Raw genomic sequence first — 21,606 nt, 5'->3', positions numbered from 1 at the left:
CTGATGTGCATAGAAAGGGAAGGGTAAGACCTGGCAAGTGGGTGCACTTGTCAGGACAACATGGCAGTTTATTAAACTGCGCACAGGCACTGCAGTGGCAGGCCTGAGTTCTCTCTTTAAGGCTACTTCTGTGGGTGGCACAATTAGCGCTGCAGGCCCACTAGTAGCATTTGCATTACCATCCCTGGAACACATACTGCACTTTACTAGGGCAAATATACCAATTATGGACAACCAATTACCATTACACTTTACAGAGGGAGCACTTGCACTTTGACACTGATCAGCAGTGGTAAAGTGCCCAAAGTATCTATGTTGGTAAAACGAAATCCATCACAGCATCAAAAATAGAGGAGGTAGAGGCAAAATGTCTGGGGTAATCATGCCAAGAAATGCTAGGTCTAACAATCACCTTCTATGCGGCTGGAAAATTGACACAGCGCTTGTTTCGCTGCCTCATCGACCCAGCACACCCGGATTTTTGACGCATTGCACCTGTGCACCAATTTCTTCATCAATGTTACTCAGCAGTAAAGAACTGAGGCCGATTGTCTGTAGATCGATGCATCACCTCCCCTCCCAGTAAGAGGAACGGACACATCATCACCCCTGACAGTACGGAATCAATGCATCATCTCTAATGCACTACAGTAAGGACCCAACGCATCACCTCCCCTGAAAACTAAGGAACCGAAGCATCACCTCCCCTGGGAGTAAGAAACTGACGCGTTACTTTGTTTTACCGGCAGCTCACCTCCCCTGTGCCTGTTTTATTCTTTGATTTTGATGCATCCCAGTTACTTAGTGATAAAAGAGATGCATCCATAGTTTCCTATTGACTGAACTATTTTGAACCTTTTAAAAGTGATATCTTTACTTGTGTATCTTGGATTTTGTGTCGTTTTGGTCTTGTTTTATTCAGATAAATATTGTTTTGTTTCTCAACTGGTGTCCTTTTGTAGTGTTTACACTTTGTTACTGTGTGTTTATATATACATGCTTTACGCATTATCTCTGAGATAAGCCTGACTGCTCATGCCAAGCTACCAAGGAGGTGAGCAGGGATTATTTTAGCTGTGTAAATCCCTTACCCTGACTAGAATAAAGGTCCCTACTTGGGCAGGGTGCAAGCCACTGCCAAATAGAGATCCCCTATTTCTAACACTGATGCTGAGGTGGTGCTGTGGTTGAGTGAGGTGGTACTGAGTGATGCTGTGGTGCTACTGAGTGATGCTGTGGGGTTGCTGAGTCATGCTGAGGTGGTACTCAGGTGGTGCTGAGTGATGCTGAGTTAGTGCTGTACCGAGGTGATGCTGCACTAATGCTGAGGTGATGCTGCGCTAATGCTGAGGTGGTGCTGCATTGGTTCTGAGTTGCTGAGGTGGGGCTGCACTGGTGCTGAGGTGGGGATGCGTTGGTGGTGGTGCACTGATACAGAGGTGGTGCTGTGCTGATGCTGTGATGGTGCTATGCTGATGTTGAGGTGGTGTCTGCTGGTGCTCAGGTGGTGCTGCACTGATGATGAGTTGGTGCTGTAGTGGTAGTGGTACACTGATGAGGAGGTGGTGCTATGCTTATTGTGAGCAGGTGCTGTGCTGAGGGGGTTCTGTGCTGGTTCTCAGGTGGTGCTGAGCTGATGCTGAGGTAGTGCTGCGCTAATGCTGTGCTGGTGCTGCACTGGTGCTGAAGTAGTACTTAATGATACTGAGGTGGTGGTGTTTTTGTACAGAGGTGGTGCTCAGTTGGTCCTAAGTTTCATTTATTTTTATTTTATTTATTTAATGCGATTTTATATAGCGCGAACATTACCCGAAAGGGTCAGAGCGCTTTACATAAGAACCAGTTGCGATACATAAGGACTTAGTATTACAGGAGTTACATAAAAGATACAAACAGAAAAAATTGCAAATGTACAAGTTGTAAAGTCACACAAGGAATAGATACAAACAGAAAAATTGCAAATGTACAAGTTGTAAAGTCACTCAAGGAAGAGATACAAATGGATAAACTCTAAGAATCACATAGGAATGGTAGTGAGTACAAGGGTCTACTACATATACTAGTGTTGAGGAGATGCTGTGCTGGTGCTGAGGTGGTGCTGCACTGATTCTGTGGTGATGCTGCACTAGTGCTGAGGTGGTGGTGCACTGATGCGAAGGTGGTGCTTTGTTGATGCTGAGGTGGTGCTGTTGTGGTGTTGAGTGATGCTGTGGGGGCTCTGAGTGATGCTGTATTGGTGCTCCACTAATGCTGAGGTGGTGATGATGCACTGATCCTGAGGTAGTGTGGTGGTGCTGTTCTATATGCAGACATGGTACTGGGCTGGTGCTGAGGTGGTGGTGTGGTGCTGAGGTGTGCTTGTCTGGGGCTGAAGTGGTGCTGAGGTGGTGCTGTGCTGGTGTTGTGGTGGTGTTCAGGTGCTGCTGAGTGATACTTATGTAGTATTATGGTAGTGCTCCTGAAGTGACTGAGTGACGCTGACTGGTGCTGAAGTGGTGCTGCACTGATGCTGAGGTGGTGCTGCATATTGCTGAGTTGGTATTGCACTGTCTACTTGAAGGATATATTGTTAAATAACCCCATATTACATGCTGCATTTGGAGAGCACAAGGAGGCATCCCTCGATATTAATTTTATTTCACCAATGATTGAAACCCAACAGGAAGCATCAAAAGTTAAAAGTGCACAACTTAAAGCTGCTTCCATTTACATAAAACAGAGCAATACAGTATGTTTACCTCTTTAATCATATCCAAATAATCACATTGTCAAAAGCACAATGTAAATAGTTTGATCCTACTTTTGACCATCTTCTTAAACTACACTTCCAATATATCCAAGTATATCATTTAAGGTTTGGATATTTGAGCTAAAGAAATCAAATATGCTATAGGATGAAAAACAACTTAGACTGAAAAAGTGCTCATAAAACCAAAGATGGTGTGAATGATTTGCAGTCCTCGGCTGAGCGCCTTTGGGAAGCCAAAACAAGCCTTTCAGAAGAAAAAGTAGTACGCCGAAACTAACTTATATGGCCTGCAGTGAAGTGATCCATGTTACAGGGCCATTCTCCAGGGCATGACCAAAACAGCTAAAGGAGGCACAAATGTAAATTATTCACCAACGAAACAAAGGAATTTCGAAAGGCATATGATTGAACAAATTCAAACGATGGGCATACTGAAAGCCCATACAGGAGATACAGCATGCCTTGAGAGTCAGCACATGTGCTGCCTAGGCGAGATGTAAAAATTAGAGAAAAAATTAATAACATGTGGGCAATAAAAAAGCAGAGAACAAATATGTTGCAATGCATCCTTAACTCTTAGATACTGTTAGAAATGGGGTCTCTAGTTGGCAGAGGTGTGCACCCTGTCAAAGTACAGACCACAGTTCTAATCAGGGTAAGTTAGATACTCACTAAAAGATAACCTTTACTCACCCTCAGGTAGCCTGACACAGAGCAGTCAAGCTTATCTAAAGAGGCAATATGTAAAGTATTTGTGCAACACACACACATAGTAACAACATGACATCACCACAAAACGACTCCATACAGGTTTATAAAAATATATTATTATATTGGAAACAAAACAAGACCAAAAATGAAAAATCAAATGTATAGAAGTTGAGATATTGAATTTTAAAGGAATGAAGGCAGTAAAGCACTGAGAAGCATGTAGCGCTAAAAAAGTTACTTTAGGTCGTGCTGAACCGGGACAAAGTCAAACTTCGGGCTGCCCTAGTGGAAGCACAGGCCAGCTACAGGACCCATGCAGGCCCCGATGAACAAAGTACCTTTCTTGATCGCAAGAAACAAAATGAGTCGATGTCGAGTCCCGCAGCACTGGATGCGCCGATCTTCTCCACGCAAAGGTTCTGAAGATGGGTGCCGGAGTTGAGAGGGGTCAAGCGGTGCTCCAGATTCTGCCATGCAGTCAAGGGGATGCTTTGATCTCACCAAGCTGCAGCGACGACGATACGCTGTCCAATGCGGCAATTTCTGGAGGCCAAGCACTGGTTCGAGGTTGATGTGCCAATTTTACTCCGGCAAGTGGGTCGATGCACTGGTTCTGCTACATGCAGACAGGAGATGCACCAAAATCCGTGTTGCAAGTATCTGGGCCACTTCCAGTGAGCCAGGCACAGGAGTAGGGGTAGTGACTTTGATATACTTGAGTCTCAAGCAACAGGGGGCAAGCCAACAAGCCCTTAGAAATAACTTGGAAGAAGGCAGAATCCAGCTCTCCTTCAGCAGAGTCAGAGCGCAGCAGGCAGTAGGGCAACAAATAGACACAAAAATAGGCCTTCCAGATCAGTAGTCCAGTTGAGTCCTTTAAGCAGCACAGCAGTCTTCTGGCAGAGCTTCAGTTACAAGTCCAGTTGTGTCTAATTTGTGTGGGTCAGGGACCCAGTACTTATACCCAAAAGTGCCTTTGAAGTAGAGGTGATATCAAAGGCTGGGTTCTGAAGTGCACACAATCCCTTTCACCCAGTCCTATCTGCCAGGCAGACTCTGGGGGATGAATCAGAGCATTGTGTGTGGACAGGACACTATCTATTGAAGTATAAGTGTTAGCCCCTCCCATTACTCCCTGCCTAGACAGACCCATCAGAATGTAGATGAATGCTCAGAATGCAGATGAGCTTCACCATCTTGTGTTTGTGGCTGTCTAGAGGGAATTCACAAAGTGTAGCTGTCACCCAACCCAGACGTGGATTGGACACAGGCTGTAAGGTACAAAAAACATTAAATGCAGAGAAAGGTCCACTTTCTAAAATGGCATTTCTAAAACAGTGATGTTACATCCAACCAGTAAGAAGGACTTATTGTTACCATTCCAAAGATATGAAACATGAAAAAGCTACTCCTCTCTGATCAGGAATTACAGCTTAAAAGTGTATTAAGGAATTCCCAATTCTGGCCTCTGAGAAGGGTAGCCTGACAGTAGTTAAAAATGAAATAGACTTTTCGTCTCTACCAGGACATGTAAAACATAAAGGTACATGTCCTACATTTTACTTACATGGCACCCTGCCCTTCTGGGTACTTGGGGCCTACCTTAGGTATCACTTATGTGGCATATAAGGGGAGTTTAAGGCCTGGCAAGTAGTTTTAAATGCCAAGTCAAAGTGGAAATAAATTGCAAACACAGGCACTGCAGTGACAGGCCTGAGACAGGTTTGAAAGGATGCTTCTAAGGGTGGCACAATCCGTACTGAAGCCCATTAGTAGCATTTGAATCACAGGCCCTGGGCTTATGGTATACTACTGTACAAGGGACTTACCAGTACAACAGATATGCCAATCAGGTATACACCAGTGTCATCATGTTTATGGGTGAAGCACATGCACTTTAGTGCTGGTTAGCAGTGTTAAAGTGCTCAGAGCCCTATGGTCAACAAAAAGAGTTCAGCAAAAAAAGGAGGAGAAAAGCAAAATGTTTCGGGTGACGCTTCAGAGAGGGCCATTTTACAACATGTGGGCACTGCTCCAGAGGAATCTATCAGATTCCATATAGGTTTCAAAGAAGACTGAAAAAGATTTGCAGTGGTGATTGCTCAAAAACGATTGAGCCAGTGGCAGACTGTTTACCCCAAAGGAGAGCTGACAGCGGTGAAGGATGCATCACTGCTGAGTTGGGGGCCAACTTAGAGAGGTGGAGATCAGAGGACTCCGGTTGCTGGCGAAAACCCAGTTCCACATCAGTCTGTTGGAGTTGTAGGGGATCGATTTGGCACTGAAGGCCTTCCTGCCAAAAATCAAAGGGTACAATGGAGGGTGGCCCTAGTAAATACTATTTTGGTAACAACCACAAATTATACAAAAATTTAAACACAAATAGAAAATGACCACGTTGTATGAATGATGTAGCAGTGTTATTTAATCACACTGGACATAAAGTGTTTTTTAATCCATACTATTATAAAAGCAGTAAGTGCCCAGGAGGAAAGAGGAGTTGGGGAAGTTTTGTGATTTGAGTGAGGTTGAAAGGGTATAGGGAGGGGAAAATATAGTGACAATCACATATTCATATGTATATTACAAAATGGCTCAGTCTTCAGCAAATTGCTTCACAACATTTCTCTATAAATTATCATGTAGCCATGATTCAGACAAAAAACACAGTGGACTAATCACTGTTGGTTATGCTGGCAAAGTGTAAAGTGTAGACGTTTCGACCCCCGTAGCGATGTAGGTTCTTGAATTCCTCACGTGGGGTTCTTCCTCAGGACTGTGGTGGAAAAAGGGGGCACCATATGATGCCCTTCATTGAGGGCCAGTTCAGCAAAGCGTAGGGAGCATAGGCTCCAGGCGTGTGAGAGCAGAACACCAGTACTTAAATCGGGTTAAATTCTGACGTGTCCCTTCAAAATTATCTGCCCGATCCAGACCAGATTAATTGGCTTGGATACCTTAGTGAAATAATCTGTTGTTGAGTAAAACTGCAAAAAAGGCTGTATGTTGCTTAGTCACTCAGATCCGAGGAAACCCTGAAGTGAATTGGGTAGCCCAGCGGTGCTCAGTCGCTGCTCGCGGGGATGCTCCTGTGAATGGAAAGGGTTCCCTTGTAAGGATTTCACTGCTACATCATTCACACAACGTGGTCATTTTCTATTGTTTTTCAATTTTTGTATAATTTGTGCTTGTTACCAAAATAGTATTTACTGGGACCACCCTCTATTGTACTGTTTAATTACTCAGTTCCCAGTGACATTAAGGTTTACCCTTGTATGTAACAACAATCAAAGGGTGGCTGGTGCGGGTCCCCATGATACCCCACAAGCAGGGCAGATGGGGTGATGGGTCCTGTGCTAGGAAGGTCTGCATCTCTGAAAGTGCCTGAATCCCACCAGGGCAGTTCTCTAACTTTGAGCCAATTGGCAGGAATTCTGAACAACAGAGAGGACGGATTAAGTTGCTTAGTGGATCTCAAATGGCAGTTAAATCAGAAGGTGGTACAGGGAACCTTCCAGCAAATGTAGATTCCTGGCCTGGTCTGTTCGCCGGTTCTAAGAATACACATTGTTAGCAGTTTAGTATGTTGGAGTTTCCAAGAAGGCTTGCAATCCTACTAGAGGGAAACTTGGGTCTCCTGTATCTGCCTCTGCCTCTTTTGGGTCAAGTTCTGAAAAAGATCAGGAACAACCAGGCCTAAGTCATCTTGTAGTTCCAGATTGGGGTGTAGAGTGTGGTACCCGGAACTACTGGGCATAAGCATCTCTCCACTGGTTAGGCTGCCACTTTGTTAGGAACTTCTGTCACACCAGCAGGGCAGGGTCTTGCACCCGGACCTGTGCGACCTGCACCTGCATGAGTGGTGATTGAATGGTACCAGTTGGCTCCATTTGATCTCCCTCTGGGCACAGTTAAATGCTGCTCGTCAGCTATTTTTCTGTATTTTACAGTTGATCAGTTTTCTTTATTCAAATCACATGTTGTTATGAGCTTTCTAATAGATTTACAACATATGTTCCCATAAAGTCCTTTGTGATGCTACATTGGGAGTTGAATTTGGTTCTCACTTTTTTGATGTGCACCCCCTTTAAGCCAAATAGTTGCCCACTGTGCCCTTTGTCCCTGAACTCAGTCTTTTTGGTGACAATAGTTAGCTTGTCGCATAAGTGAGCTACAGGCACTTTTGGCCTAAGCACCTTATACAACCTTTTCCCACACTAACTGATGCTGTGGACTCCAGCTGCATTCCTGCTGAAACTAATGACACAATTTTATTGTGAACAGGCTGTCACCCTTCCAGTCTATGCCTAATTTGTAAAAGAATGAGAGCTGGTGCCCACAGCTCTTCTCTGACAATGGTATTAAACATCGGCACACTTAATACCAAGGTTGTGTAGTGTTTAATTCAATTCTAGTCTCTTTAATACACTACCAGACACTGCTGCCCCTGTATCACACTCTTGCAGGTTCCTTCTTTCTCCCTATTTGCCTGTTTTTCTGTTTTTTTCTTCCTCTTCCTTTCCCCTTTGTGTGTTTTTTACCTCTCTTGCTTGTGGTAATTATCTGATAAGGAAAATAAGTGCTGATCCCCAAAAAGAAGTGCCGGTGGGCGCCATTGGCAACCACCAGTTCAAATTAAGTACTGCTTACTAACCTTCTGTGTCCCACCTCATTCCTTAAAAGAAGAGAAGATACTCCATTGTTTGGATCTGAAGAGAACCTTCAGTTTCTACATTGATCGTACCAGAGACCATGGGTCTTTGTGGGCTTCTCAGGAGCAGAGAAAGTCAAGGCCGTGTAGAAAAGAACCATCTCTAGGTGGATAGTCCTCTGCATTAAAATCTGCTCCACATTAGCTAAGCAGCATCTACATGAAGGATTGGGGGCCCATTCCACTTGGTTCAAGGCTGATACTACTGCACTGGCATGCAGAGAACCTGTCCTTGATGTCTTTCAGGCTGCTACGTGGGCATCAATGCACACCTTCAATATCACTCTTGTCTTGACACGTCTGTCAGGGTAGGCATTTCACCCAATTTGTCCTGTAGGACATTTTGATTTGAGCCATTCCACAGACCCACCACCAGGTGAGTTACTTCTTTGGTATCTATTCACAAGATTAGGAATCTGCAGTTAGAAGTATCCATCAGAAGAACAAGTTACTTATCTTCCGTAACTCGCTTTATGATGTATTATCTAACCTCAGATACCTTACCTCCCCTCAACCTCCCCATGCTTTGGAATGGACTCTTTCTCATCTAAAAAGGTCCCCCTCTAGAGACCTACATACTTGCCCTGCCTGTTTGTTGAAGGGCTCTGAATCTGAAGGCTCTGACAAGCTTGTGAAAGCTTGTGAAAGAAACTGACACATCTATTCCTTTCCTAGCAGTCCCAGATATTCTTCCCCTTGCATTGTCTGATCATAAAGCTGTATAATTTTTTACAAAACGTGGCTAGAGCGCCACCATCAGAGATTCTCAAGTTAAGATCATGGAGCAAGATAAATGCACGTGACCTCAATACAACCTTGTTAGGCACACGTCCCACAATAAATATTGTGGATGGCGATGCAGAGATAGCTGCCCGTAAATACACTATTTGGATAAAGAAGGCCATGCACGTCCAAGCAACGGGAAAAAAAGCAGACACTCTGGCGCGGCACTCCGTCTGAACCCTGATTCTCACGAACCTTAAGGTCTCAGAAACAAACTTGTAGGAAACTGGAGCAAAATTGGCCGGTATTGATAATAATATTCTGCTGGATCCTTCACAATACGGTTTTCAGAAAGGCGCATAGCACCGAAACTGCTTTGCTTGCCGCCTCCGGAGAGATCAGATGGGCTTTGGATAAAGGTGATCAAGCAGTCCTGATGTACTTGATCTCGCGGCGACATTTGACACGTTAACCACCCCATATTGATTAACCGGCTTAGGGACATGGGAATTAGAGGAGTTGCCCTGGCCCTACTTCAAGATTTCTTAACCAACAGAAGAAACCATGTTGCATTGGGCAACTGTACATCTGAGCTATTTAGTGTGCCATGTGGGGTGCCGCAGGGCTCTTAACTAAGCCCCACCCTTTTCAACTTGTACGTTGCTCCCCTAGCTAAATTGATAAAGTCCCTGGACTTTTCGGTAGTATCTTACGTCGATGACACACAAATAGTGGTGTCTATCCCCAAAGACTCTAAAGAGGAGGGCCATAGGTTCAGCTCTTGTATGATGCAAGTTGATCATTGGACGAAAACTAATTGCCTAAAGCTAAACTCTGGTAAAACAGAGGTGCTACTTTTCGGAAATTGTAGATCTGTCTGGTCTCCTAACTGGAAGACCCAGAATATGGGACCCCTGCCTACACCACCTCAAAAAGAAAGAAACTTGGGAATCATTTTTAGGTTTCGACCTGGCGAGGGCACGCAGTGCCCCTCCCAGATCGAAAACTTTTGTCTACAGTATGGATGTTCGGACCGCCTCTGTTTCCCATTGGCTAGCTCCATAAATGGACGCTAGCCATTGGGAGACAGAGGCTGTCAATCACGCTTTCCGGTGAAAACGCGATTCGGGGGCGTTTCTGGGTCTTTTTTTAAGCCCCGCCCCTTGTTGCCGTGTGTCCCGGGCCGCGCTGTGATTGGCTGCAGGCTCGGGACACCCCCGTGACGTCATTTCCCGGGCCGCGCTGTGATTGGCTGCCGGCCCGGGACACCCCCGTGACGTCAGCCAATCACAGCACGGCCCGGGCCTGACTTGTTTTGAAAGCATGCAGAAATCAAATGCTCGTGTTTTTCGTAGCGGCCCTCGGCGTCATTAGACTAATTAATAATGCCGTCAATAAACTCCGCGCTGCCGCTGTCATTGTTCACACTGTATGTTTTATGCCCTGCGTGGCCGTCGCTGATGGCAGCTGTGGGACTCAGCTGGCACGGAATGACAAAGAGTGACAGCCTACCAGGAGTGCCTGTCTCTGCCTGGCCCTGGCTGGGAATGGCGGCTGCCACACCTTCCATTCATCACCTAGCTGACAGTGATTGTGACGGATGGGCTTGTTGGAAGCTTGCAGCCCTTAACTTGCCCGCTGCTTGCCACTCAGAGGTACGTCTACTCCCAGCTGAACTGGGGCTATTAGATTCTTCTTTTCTGCGAGTAATCAGGAGGACTAACTAATTTATCACATAGATTACGAGATTTAAATCAATTAGAGGTCAGAACCAAATGACACCGGAGTAAGCTAATAGAGACACATAAAGTTTACGCAATGCACGACAGCAGGACTCGTTGACAGACTCGTTGACAGCATTGCCAAGCGCCAGACACATCGAGCGTTCTTAAAAAAGCACGAAAATATGCAGGGAGCACCCAAATCACACACACGGTATTAACTAAATTGTAACGCTCCATTTGTAGTGACTTCATGGACGCACTTCGGCGTCTGCAGGTTTGTTTTAAAAGGAGCAGTGTGTTTATTGTCAATAAGAACACTTGGGGTTCCGAAGTCTGACAACTAGCGGTGTTGGTGCCCTTTAAACCACTAACAGTTTGCACGGTTAAACAGGGTATACAGCACACCATTAATGGGAAAAGCAAAAGTACATATTCCACAATACAAAGAACTGTTACACAAAAGTCAGGGCTGTTTGGTGTCAAACATGACGTTAGTGCATCAGAGTAAGCAAAATAGATTGGTTTCACATTACTTTAAGAACAGGCAGGTTTCAACGCAAGCAGCACTCTATGTAATTAACAATGCACTTCATCCCTGTCAGTGTCCCTTCTTCTCAATAAATGAAGTCTGTTTGAGGGAGATTTGTAGTACGATGCTAGCAACATGAGGGGAAAATGTTATGACTTGTTGTGTTTTGTGGTGTCATACCTGTTTATGATGAGGTAGCTCAGTAGTTTGATCACCTGCTGTGGCGAGTTGTTGCCCATAAACTGTAGGTAGCACATTCTCATCCCGATAGGGCAGTTTCTCGTTTTTTTCAACAGAGGTTAATTATAATTCCTGATATGAGAGAGAGACAAAGTGAGATCTGTGTGTTGAGGTGCGGGTGTTTCCACGTTTCAGTCACTCACCGGACACAATTACCATTTCTTCTTTTGTAAAAGCAGGTCAGGCATTTTGCTACTCCATCCTGCCTAGTTGTCGTTTATTTTGTGAATTACGTCGCTTGGTGTTTTATGCAGTGCATATTATCATGTTGTGCTGTCTAATTTGTAAACTATTTGTTCCAGTTTGGGGAAGATTGTTTGGCCTCGTTGGGTGGCGTGGTGTCGGGTCGGAGAGACAGGGGAACAGGGAGGAGAGAAAGGGCGCATGTTTGTGTATTTGTTTTGTTTTGCAATGACACTGTAGCAGGTTTTTAGGTCTGGCGTTAGCAAAGACCTTTCTGTTATAATGTACTAACTTACAAGAGGCTTTAACAAGCCCCTCTTAATTCATTGGTCTGTACTTGTGTCATTCACATTTTTATTCCAACCACAACAGTACACACCATGGGGCACTTGGTCAGCTCACTTGTGCCATTGGTTAGTTTCACTGTGAGGGAATGTATTCTGTTTGTTCACAAGGAGCACATCCCCACACAAATTAACTCCATTCAGTGCTATGGTGTACTAGGGTAGTGTGAGCTTTTTTTTAAGACCAAAAAGGATTTTTGCTTTTTGAATTATTTTTTAGCATTGGCGACGAACCGATAACTCGCGCAAAATTATCATTTACAAAAGCCATGACAAAACAAAACATCCATCTGCGAAGTTAAAGGTCTGATAGCCAAAGCCAGATATATTGGCTATGCCAATGCTTGTTTGGAATTGAATTTGAACAGCCTGGTGTTCCATTGTTTATGCATGCTAAATTGATTTTCTCAATTGTAGTTTGTCTATTAATGTGCAAAGAAGTTGTAAGAATTGTAGCTGTAATGTTAAGTACTGTCTTTAGCTGGGTGTGGGTATGTTGAGTTGCATTCACTTGGAATTTGTTTTGTTTGAAAATCTTTGCTTCTAGAAGAGATAGACATTGCAGTTTATCTGTGCTTGTTTGACGTTAGTGTGTTTATTTCAATCGGAAACATTTTTGGCATAGCTTACCTTTGCAAGTTTTGTATGTTCTTGAGCACACTACCTCAGCATTACTTGAGCAGACCATCTTGTTTAACCCTTTAAAGCAAAAGTTGATTTTTAGATAATATGACCACAAATGTTTCCTTCTAGTGTGAAATTCCCCATATTATGTTGTCTTATTCAATGCATAAAGAGATATTAAGAAAGTTAAATGTACCAGTATTTTAAAATGGAATTCTTTTCCTATTGCCAGTGTGCTTTTATGTGGGCCTTTATATTCACAATTAAAGAGTATTTAATTTTATTTTTCTCATCTTTTTGTCACTTGGCAGCTCTGGCTGAAGCTCAGGATATTGAGCTATACCTCAGACCTTTGAAATTCTACATCGCATACATGGAGGAATCTAACTTTCCTGACATTGAACGCCTCATAGCACCTCTTTACCACACCATATGTCTGATATGGCTGCACTGCCGACATTATTGCTCTCCTGCCAGGATAGTTGTCCTGCTACAAGAGTTTTGCAATCTTCTAATCGACAGGGTAAGGAAACTACATATGTTGGCTCAGCTGATACGCCATAAGCTTATATTTCAGACGATTTAAAACTCACCTCGCTCATGAGAAATTTATGTACCATGTCTGAATTATATGCTCTTGTGATGTTGCTTATTTTGCAGTTAATTTTCAGTTTTCTTTGGCTGATTATCAATCAGACGTCTGCTATAGGACACGTGTGTATATTTTAGTTCTGCTAGCATCACCAGGAGTTCGGCTACTAGTATTTCTCAGGTTATAAATTTTTTTAAGAACCTCTGAATGTTTTAGTTCCAGGGTATACTTCCTTTGTTTCTTAGTATGTGTACGCGTTTCCGTCTCTTTATTAAACCGTACAGCATCTTTAAATAATTCAGGTCTATGAATTCTCTAAAACAATTTGAAAAGAAAAAAACTAACAAAGGAACTTGTACTGTGTAGATGATGTTCCCAGGGATGATGTTATGTTCCAAGTGGCCTGCATAAGACAAAAAATAATAGTTTTTTTGTAGAGGAATTTTTTTTCAAAGAAAACCTGTCAATGACTTTTGCATTAACTTCTTAGTCACCAAACATCTTTATTTAGCAGTGGCTGATATATATTCATTGTAATATTCAGCTTGACATGTTTCGAACTAGAGTGTAAAGACCACAGAGCATACGGAGATATGCATTAAGAACTTGGAAGAGAAACTCAATTTCTAATATTATATTTAACTGTCCCAAAATCGTATTATGACAAGTTCTTCTTGGCGAGACCAAAAGTGGAAGAACTGGTCACTTTGACAATTGTTTTCTATCCTTTTTAATTTTTTTTTCGTCATTTCCATATATTATTAAGTAAATAATGTATTTTATCCGAAGTTGTGTATTTTCTGTTAGGAGAGCTACAGTTTGATATACTTCTTTTTTAATTCTGTTGTATGTTTTGAGGAGGCAGCTGACCCCCTCAAACATAGGGGGATTTGGGGGGCAGCGGAACACAGGGAGGTCTGCCACCCCCTCCCGGGGGACTTTGGGAGTGGGCGCAGCCAGCATTGACTGCCCTCCCCTTTCTATGGCTGTAGCCCAATACGTTCTAAAATCGTGCTTCCTTTGGGCTCCTTGCCATCATCTTGATTTTTGGTGACCTGGTGGCAGGGAACCCTGGCAGTTTTTTTCTTGTAGTGCATAAAGTTTACAGTAGGGCAGTATAATGGTGTCTAATGCAGCGAAAGTTGGGTTGGCTATGTGCCTCCTGCACGAAGCAGGTCATCTGGATTTGATTGTGGCAGTCTGGCAGAGGGAAAAGCGGCAGGCCCGGTGAGGCCAACGTGGCAGGCCTCCAACCGCGTGGTGGCGGCCGTCATCACCTGTTCACCTCCCGCAAGATGCGTGTGGCATCGCCTAAGGTAAGTGCGCGAGACCGCTCACTGCCTCAGCGGGCGGCCTCGCTCAGTGCTCGTAGTGGTAGGGCTTCTCTTTGGGAGTGGGCGGGAAAGAGGAAGATGCGCAGGCACCCTTGCAGTCTGCATTGGTCCTGCGTAGGGGTAGGGGAAGCCCTGGCTAGGTGGCAGCTTCAGGGGAGGAGTCTTCGCTGATCGAAGCAGTGCTTCCCTCTGGGAATTTGGCAGTGGCCCGTCCGCATAGTAGATGCACGTATGGTACTGCGAAGGGAAAGCAGTTGGGAGGGTGGGAGGCCAGTAGGCCACTGCAGTGCCTCCCCCATCCAGGGGGCACAGAATGAATAGAAGATGTCGGATGAGCCTCTCACTCCATATAACCAAGGCTGAAAGCATGAACTGGAAGCTGCTGCAGTGCCTCCCACTGTATTGCAGGCTCTGGACAAAAGAATGGAAAAGGAGGGTGGGGTGGGAACCCCTGTGCATTTTTTTGGGGTCCCATCTTTATTGGGGCTCCACCAAGCAGATGCAGACTGAGTGGGTGAGAGGGAGTTCACAGGGATAGATGATGACCCCTGACTGGGCAGGTGGAACTGGCCTGCAGAGGTTTTCCCAAGGTCTTCAGGCACGCTGGGCTGAAGGTGGGCCACGGGGGGATGGGTGAGGCTGGGGTGGCGAAGGCTGCCCAACTGCACATAGAGGGTAGGCTGGGTCAGGCATGGGTTGGCTGGCCACTGCTTTTGTGGCATCGATGCTCAAATGGAGTGGTGAGGAGGAAGGAGCAGAGTTTGATGATCAGGTGGTGGGGGGGGGGCAGGTTAGGGGTGGGGGGGGGGGTGGCTCCCAGAGTGGAGTACTTCCCTGGTGGCATGGATGGCAGAGTGGGGCAGAGCCAGTGGTCTTGGGCACTGGAGATAGACGCAGGGGCGGACGGGGGGGCAGGGACTCCAGCACACCAGTCCTGTCCTCCTTTTTCCAGGTGGAAGAACGTCACAGTTTTCCAGACTCGGAAGAGCTTGGTAAAGGACAGGGAGTTTCAAGGGGAGCTGGCTGGGATTACAATAAGGGAATCTGCACTCGTGATTACTGTAAATTTAGGAACGAGGGCTCCCAATGCGTTGTCAAACGCACTCTCATCGAATGCTTTGGGAACATTGGGGGTTACCAGGGACAGAGTACAGGGAAGTGGCAGCCTTATGCGGGTTGTAAAGGACCAAACCAACAGCAACAACACTTCCACACCATGGGGGAGATGGGCACATGGACCTTAAGGGAAAGGCTCCTACTATGGTTAAACTGAACAGGTTTGAGTATTGGTTGGGGTTCTATGACAGGCTAGGAGAGTGAGGGATCTTGAGGGAAGGCTTCAGAATGGGTTTCCAACTGGGGTAAAAGGCAAATGTGTCTGGAGATGGGTGGACAATTTGTGATCTACAAGAGAACACAAGGACGCAGTGCAGGACAAACTCGGTAAAGAGTTTTCAGAGGGGAGGATGGCGGGCTCCTTTGACGATTGGCCAATGGCAGATTTGATTGCGTCACCCATAGGTGTGGTGCCCAAAAAGAAACAGGGGCAGTTTTGCTTAATCCAGCACTAGTCATGGCTGAAGGCGAGTCAGTGAATGACTTAATTCCAGTGGAAACAGTTTTAATGCCATTTTGATCAGTCAACACACCCATGTCCCCCTGGTGGAGGCTGCATGACAGGGGGCACAGATGGCATAGTGCAATGTGAAGTCAGCTTTTTGGCTGCTTCCGGTTCACCCGGCTGCTCTGCCGAGGGGCATAGTGTGACAGGTGGTTTGCACAAAGCAGGGTTTCCGAGGGGGGCGGGGGGTTGTTTTCCAGTGCCGGTCAGGGGCTTGGGTAACTGCCTTCCAGCTCATATCTGTTTTGCGCAAAGCGCTGGCGGCATTGGGGGGCACTCCTTTCGACTATGAGACACTCATTCCGGACAGGCCCTGCGACCAAGGCTGGCAATTGCGACTGGGCATGGGAGTACATTAGGCAGCTGTGGCACTGGTCTTCTGATTGCTTTGGAGAAATGTGCGCACATCTGGAGAGGAGGGCAGCATATCTGGGCTTTCCTTGTGAATATTTACTGCTGTTTTGTTTTAGGTTAGGTTGCGGGACCGCCGGCTGAGGATGTATCCATCTGGGTTGTAGGACATTCCTTCATCAAATGGGTGGAGAGGAAAGTGGCTAAGAGTGCCTATGGTATCAACTTGGGAATTGACCAGTGCTTGTTTCTGTTACCTGCCGTGGAAAGGGGGGAATGAGATGGCACAATTTGATCAGGTGTTTCAATGGCACGCTGGTGAGAGGGAGATGTCCGGATGTGTTGGTTCTCCACCTGGGGGTGAATGATCTTTCCCTGGAGAAAGGTGTGGTTATGATGAGGGCCAGGAAACTTGATTTGAAGCAGTTAAAGGGGCAGTGTGCCCTGCAGGCAGTGGACAGGTACTGGGAAGCCAGCAGCAGTGGAAAAGGCATGCAGAAAGATTAACAGGGAGATGAGTCAGTTCTGCAGGGATCTTGGTTTTAGCGGTATTTGCCAATTGGATATTAAGTACGCTTTTTCGGAGTGACGGGGTTCATCTTCCACGGGTAGGGATGGAGTTGTACCTGTTGGAACTGAAAGAGGTAGTCGCACGGGCCTTGAATATCCACAGCTAAGCAGGAGGCCCTGGGGAAGTCTGTCACAAGAGTTGAGGGGGGCAGACAAAGGCAGCAAGCAGCCTTTTTCTTGGTGGCTGTGGCCTGAAAAGATTCGCAGGAGGTTACAGAGGTTGGAGTGCCATTGCCTTTGGTGAGGCATGGGAAAGGGAGTTTAGGAAGGAAGTTCAAGGTTCAGAAGTTTAGTTGCTTAGAATTTCATACTAGCAGTTTTAGGCTGGAGGGGTAAGTTAAAGTTTAAAATGTTCACATGCTATTTAATAGTAATGAGATACTTGAGAGGTGGGGTATTTTGGGTGGGATAATAGGTGTGAGGGTAGGACGTTGGTTAGTTAATTGGATATTTAGTGAGGTGGTAGTTTTGTAAGGCAGTTTGCCCCGGATTAAGCTGTTAATGTGCACTTGTCTCAATAAAGCAGCCTTTTATAGAGTTTCAAGAATAGGTTTATTGAAGAAATTCAATACGGTAATAGTAACAATGCTTCGTACAAGTATCCATGAAATGGTGCATTAATACAAGAAAAAGAAATAAGAATATGATGATATACAGTTACAGTTGAAATGGTATAAAGAATATAATAAGAAATATCAATACATAAAAAAACAAAGATCTAGTTCATAAAGTTATAACATGAGAATTCTTGTTAATAATGTATAATCCTATACATATTGCTAAAATAGTAAAGGAGACTATGCCATAGTGAAAGTGTAGGAAGTGTAGGAAGTCAAGGAGGCTTAGTAACTTCTCGCATTAAGGGGGTAGGAGTAGAGGATGTCTTTATCTGGTGATCTAAGAAGTGCATAATAGAACCCTATAGTTATAATCGCTTTGTAGCAAGAGATATGGGATGTACCATAGCTGTGTCTAGTCGATGATTGTGACAAACAGCATACCACCTAGCTAGATAAGACAGTTTATAAGCATATTTCCAGTTCTTTGTTATCTGCTGAAAGGCCATTGCTAATAATAAATCAACACGTTTTGTATGGGGACGAGAGCCAACCCAATCCGGAAATAGGCTTCCCAAAAAAGGTTTGCAAAAGAGAGAGGAGCTTTAGAATGAAAAATGGTAATAATTTGGGACCAAACCTGTTCCCAAAATTTAAATACATGTGGGCATGTAAAAAGCATATGTTTCAAATCGGCATTATCTTCAGAGCAAGTCCAACAAGTAGAGGAATTTTTACAATGTATCCTGTGTTTATGTGCAGGTGTAAGGTGTAAAAAATAATCTGCTATAAATGAAGAAAATTGCATAGTGTTTGCTGCCCTAAATGATTTTCTGATTTTTTACCAAATTTTATCCCATAAAGAGGTAGGCCAGACTATTTCCAAATCATTTTCCCAGGATAGTTCTTTTTTTAATTTTGTCCCAGTTCATGGGAGGGTTCACTAAGCGAGAATAGATGGTGGAAGCTTTGGGATGTATGCGTAAGAGAGTATGCAATGAGTGTTCAGATTGGAAAAGCGGGGAAGGCATGGTTATAAAATTAGCAGAGGCTCTAGGTATTGATTCTTGTAAAATTGAAAATGTATGTTGAGAAGAGGAAGGTACTGATAAAGGGCTTGCATTTGCGCAAATTTGATAGATGCGCCATGATCCAATAGTTGATGTACCCAAAGTCAACCTTTATTTCTCCACACATCCAGTAAACCGGTTTATTTTTGACAAGGATACATTTGTTATGCCAAATTGTGGACTTATGAAAGGTATCTAGGTCATGCGGGGCAAGACAAAGGGTAGCATCTAGAAACTTACAGGATTTTTTGATTATTGGGGTAGACGTTTTTTGTGGCCTACGGGTAAATGAGAGATACTCCTTAAATGAAAACAGGGCTATAAAAGAGGTTTCTAAATCTACCTGTAAAGGCTTGTCTGTTGAATGGTCTGAAACCCAATTCAATAACTGCCTTAATTGGAAAGCTCTATAATATTTAGAGAAATGGGGAAAGTTCACACCACCTTCTGATTTTGGCCTTTGCAATTTCTGTAACGTCATTCTTGCTCTTTTTAGTGTTCCATAAAAAAGATAACAAGATGGGATTGATCTTGTGGAAAAGTTTAGCTGGAATGGATAATGGTATATTATAAAAAATGTAGAGCATTATGGGGGTAAGCATCATTTTGATTGTGTTCCAACGACCCGACCAAGAAAGATTAAGGGGATGTCATTTTGCAGTAAGTGTTTTAAGTTTGTCTATACACTTATCAAGATTAAGATAAATGGACGTCTTCACAGAAGAAGAAAGCCATAAGCCAAGGTACTTTATGTGTTTGGTTGCTGAGAACCAGACATAAACCCTGTTATAGATTGATTTTGACGAATTCTGGATAAAAAAGGTTCCAATGCCAGGTTAAAAGGATAGGGGGATAGGGGACAAGCCTGATGTGCCCCTCTTTTAAGATTGAAGTAGGGCGATGTGAGGCCATTAGTAGAGATAGCAGCTTTGGGTTCAGAGTATAGTAGAGCAATTAAGGAGGTAATTTTTGGTCCAAAACCAAACCATTTGAGGGCATGAAAGATGAAAGGCTATTATATACCCTATCAAAGGCTTTTTCAGCGTCGAGGGCAATTGCTGCTAGTGGGTCTGAATAGTGTGTCGACTTTGAGAGGATGTAAAAAAATACATGTGTATTGTCTGTGATGTTACGACCTTTGACAACGCCTGATTGTTCTTTGCCTAACAACAAGGGAAGGTATGGTTCTAGTCATAAGGCTAATGCTTTTCAAAAGATTTTGTAGTCAACGTTTAATAGGGATGTAGGTCTAAAGTTTTTGCAATAACGTAAATCTTTGTCCTCTTTTGGTATTGAACATATCAAGGCGAAAAGGATCCTGTGGAGTTTACAGGAAGTTATAAAAGAAGAGACAAGAGTGTGCAAATGAGGGAGAAGCAATTGGGCAAAGTACAAATAGAATTCAAGTGTAAAACCATCGAGCCTGGAGCTTTATCTTTTTTAAGGGTCTTGCATTTAGCAATTCTGCCTGTGTAATATCAGTTTACAAAAGGTCCACATCCATTTGGGAGCTAGTTTGTTTATTAATTGTTGAAATATATTGTGAAAGATCCACATTTGAAGGTGCACTTTCTGGTGTGTGAAGAGAGGTATACAAATTTACAAATTCTTGGAGTATTTCAGGATCCTTAAATTTTGGGGTATGATTATCATCAATAATAGAATCAATGTGATGTTTCTGGTTCTTAATATTAAGATAGTTAGCTAGTAATTTGCCTAATTTGTTTTGGCCTCCATAAAACTTTGCCATAGATTTTAATAAATAAAGAGAAGCATGTTCAGTAGAAGTTTCATTAAAAGCAATCTTAGCAGTGATAACATCTTTGAGAAATTCTTTTGACCTGGAGGTATAAAAAGAGTGAGAACAAAAAATGGAGGGAGAAGGAGGTTAGGCCAAACCAGGTCGGCCTCCAGTCAGTATATGCAATACAGGAACCCAATATGAAGGGTCCAGAGACCTGGTTGGTGTTTTGTGGTTACTGCTTACTAAGTCAGTGTGTACCAAATTATGTAAGAAAGAAAAATTTCTTTCTAGAGTCCCCTCACTCACCGGGGTTGCCCCACGGTGACATGCTTCATCATTGGGGCCATCCCAGTTCTCTACGAAAAGGGGCGTGCTGCGACAAGGCGACTACGCTGGAGCACTGGTTTTGTGAGATGACTATGTGTGGTGTAAGTGTGGTGATGGTGGAGTTGGTGTGAAATTAAAAATACCGTGCTAGTGGGCCTCAACAATTTATTTTGCTCCTAGTGTGGTATAAAATTAAAAAGGGGTAACACTGTATTCTAACTTTAATTGAGCTAGATCAGTGTTATGGTCGACATGTTTCAAGCTCCCCCAAGCTTTTCATCAGGACCATACAGGGTCCAGCCCTGTATTTCCACTCCTATATTCAAATGAAAAAAGTGTTTTATAAAAGTAAATACTAATTATTTATACTGTACGCTGTTAATAATAAAACATGCGTGTTTTTCTGTACATACGGTTTGTAATCTACTCGAAATGCTGTAAAAGAGAATAACAGTTGTTTAGTGGCAAACACCCCCTTTCAAAAAAGGGGGGGAAAACAACTCACATGCATCTCACTTCATCTAGGGCGTGGGTGTGCCCTGGGCACCATACTGGTGTGTGCTGGTTTTCAAACCGGTGTGGAAAAATAAAGCACTGTGTATCAAGTGGTTTAGTGGTTTCACACACAAGACATAAGACTTAATGTGACTATTGACACGACACACAACATATACACACATAAAGTAACATGGCAGATGGTATATTTACATAAACGAGTGTTTGGTTACACTCCATGGTCTTAGGCAAGGGCAGGATCGCCTCGTGGAAACATTGCTGAAAAAGGAGGTTCAAGGTAACGGTTATAGTGCTCCTTTTCTATGTTTCCCTCAAAAATAGCTGGTATCATAGCGATATAGCGTCGTTTTGCACTTACTTCCTATCGGCAAACCCGCTCGGTACTA

At 44.0% G+C, this 21,606-nt stretch overlaps 1 protein-coding gene across 1 annotated transcript in view; it reads left to right on the top strand.

Annotated features, from left to right (window-relative positions):
* Positions 1–21,606, top strand: part of LOC147731162 (dynein axonemal heavy chain 11-like) — a 962,811-nt gene that overhangs the window by 46,447 nt on the left and 894,758 nt on the right. Inside the window, exon 4 of the mRNA XM_086954157.1 lies at positions 12,850–13,061. Coding sequence (XP_086810283.1) covers positions 12,850–13,061 — 212 coding nt within the window. The remainder of the gene's footprint in view (positions 1–12,849; positions 13,062–21,606) is intronic.

Source organism: Lissotriton vulgaris, chromosome 2_1 (assembly GCF_964263255.1).
Source record: "Lissotriton vulgaris chromosome 2_1, aLisVul1.2, whole genome shotgun sequence".
NCBI lineage: Eukaryota > Metazoa > Chordata > Amphibia > Caudata > Salamandridae > Lissotriton > Lissotriton vulgaris.
This window is presented reverse-complemented; position numbering and strand designations above follow the sequence as displayed.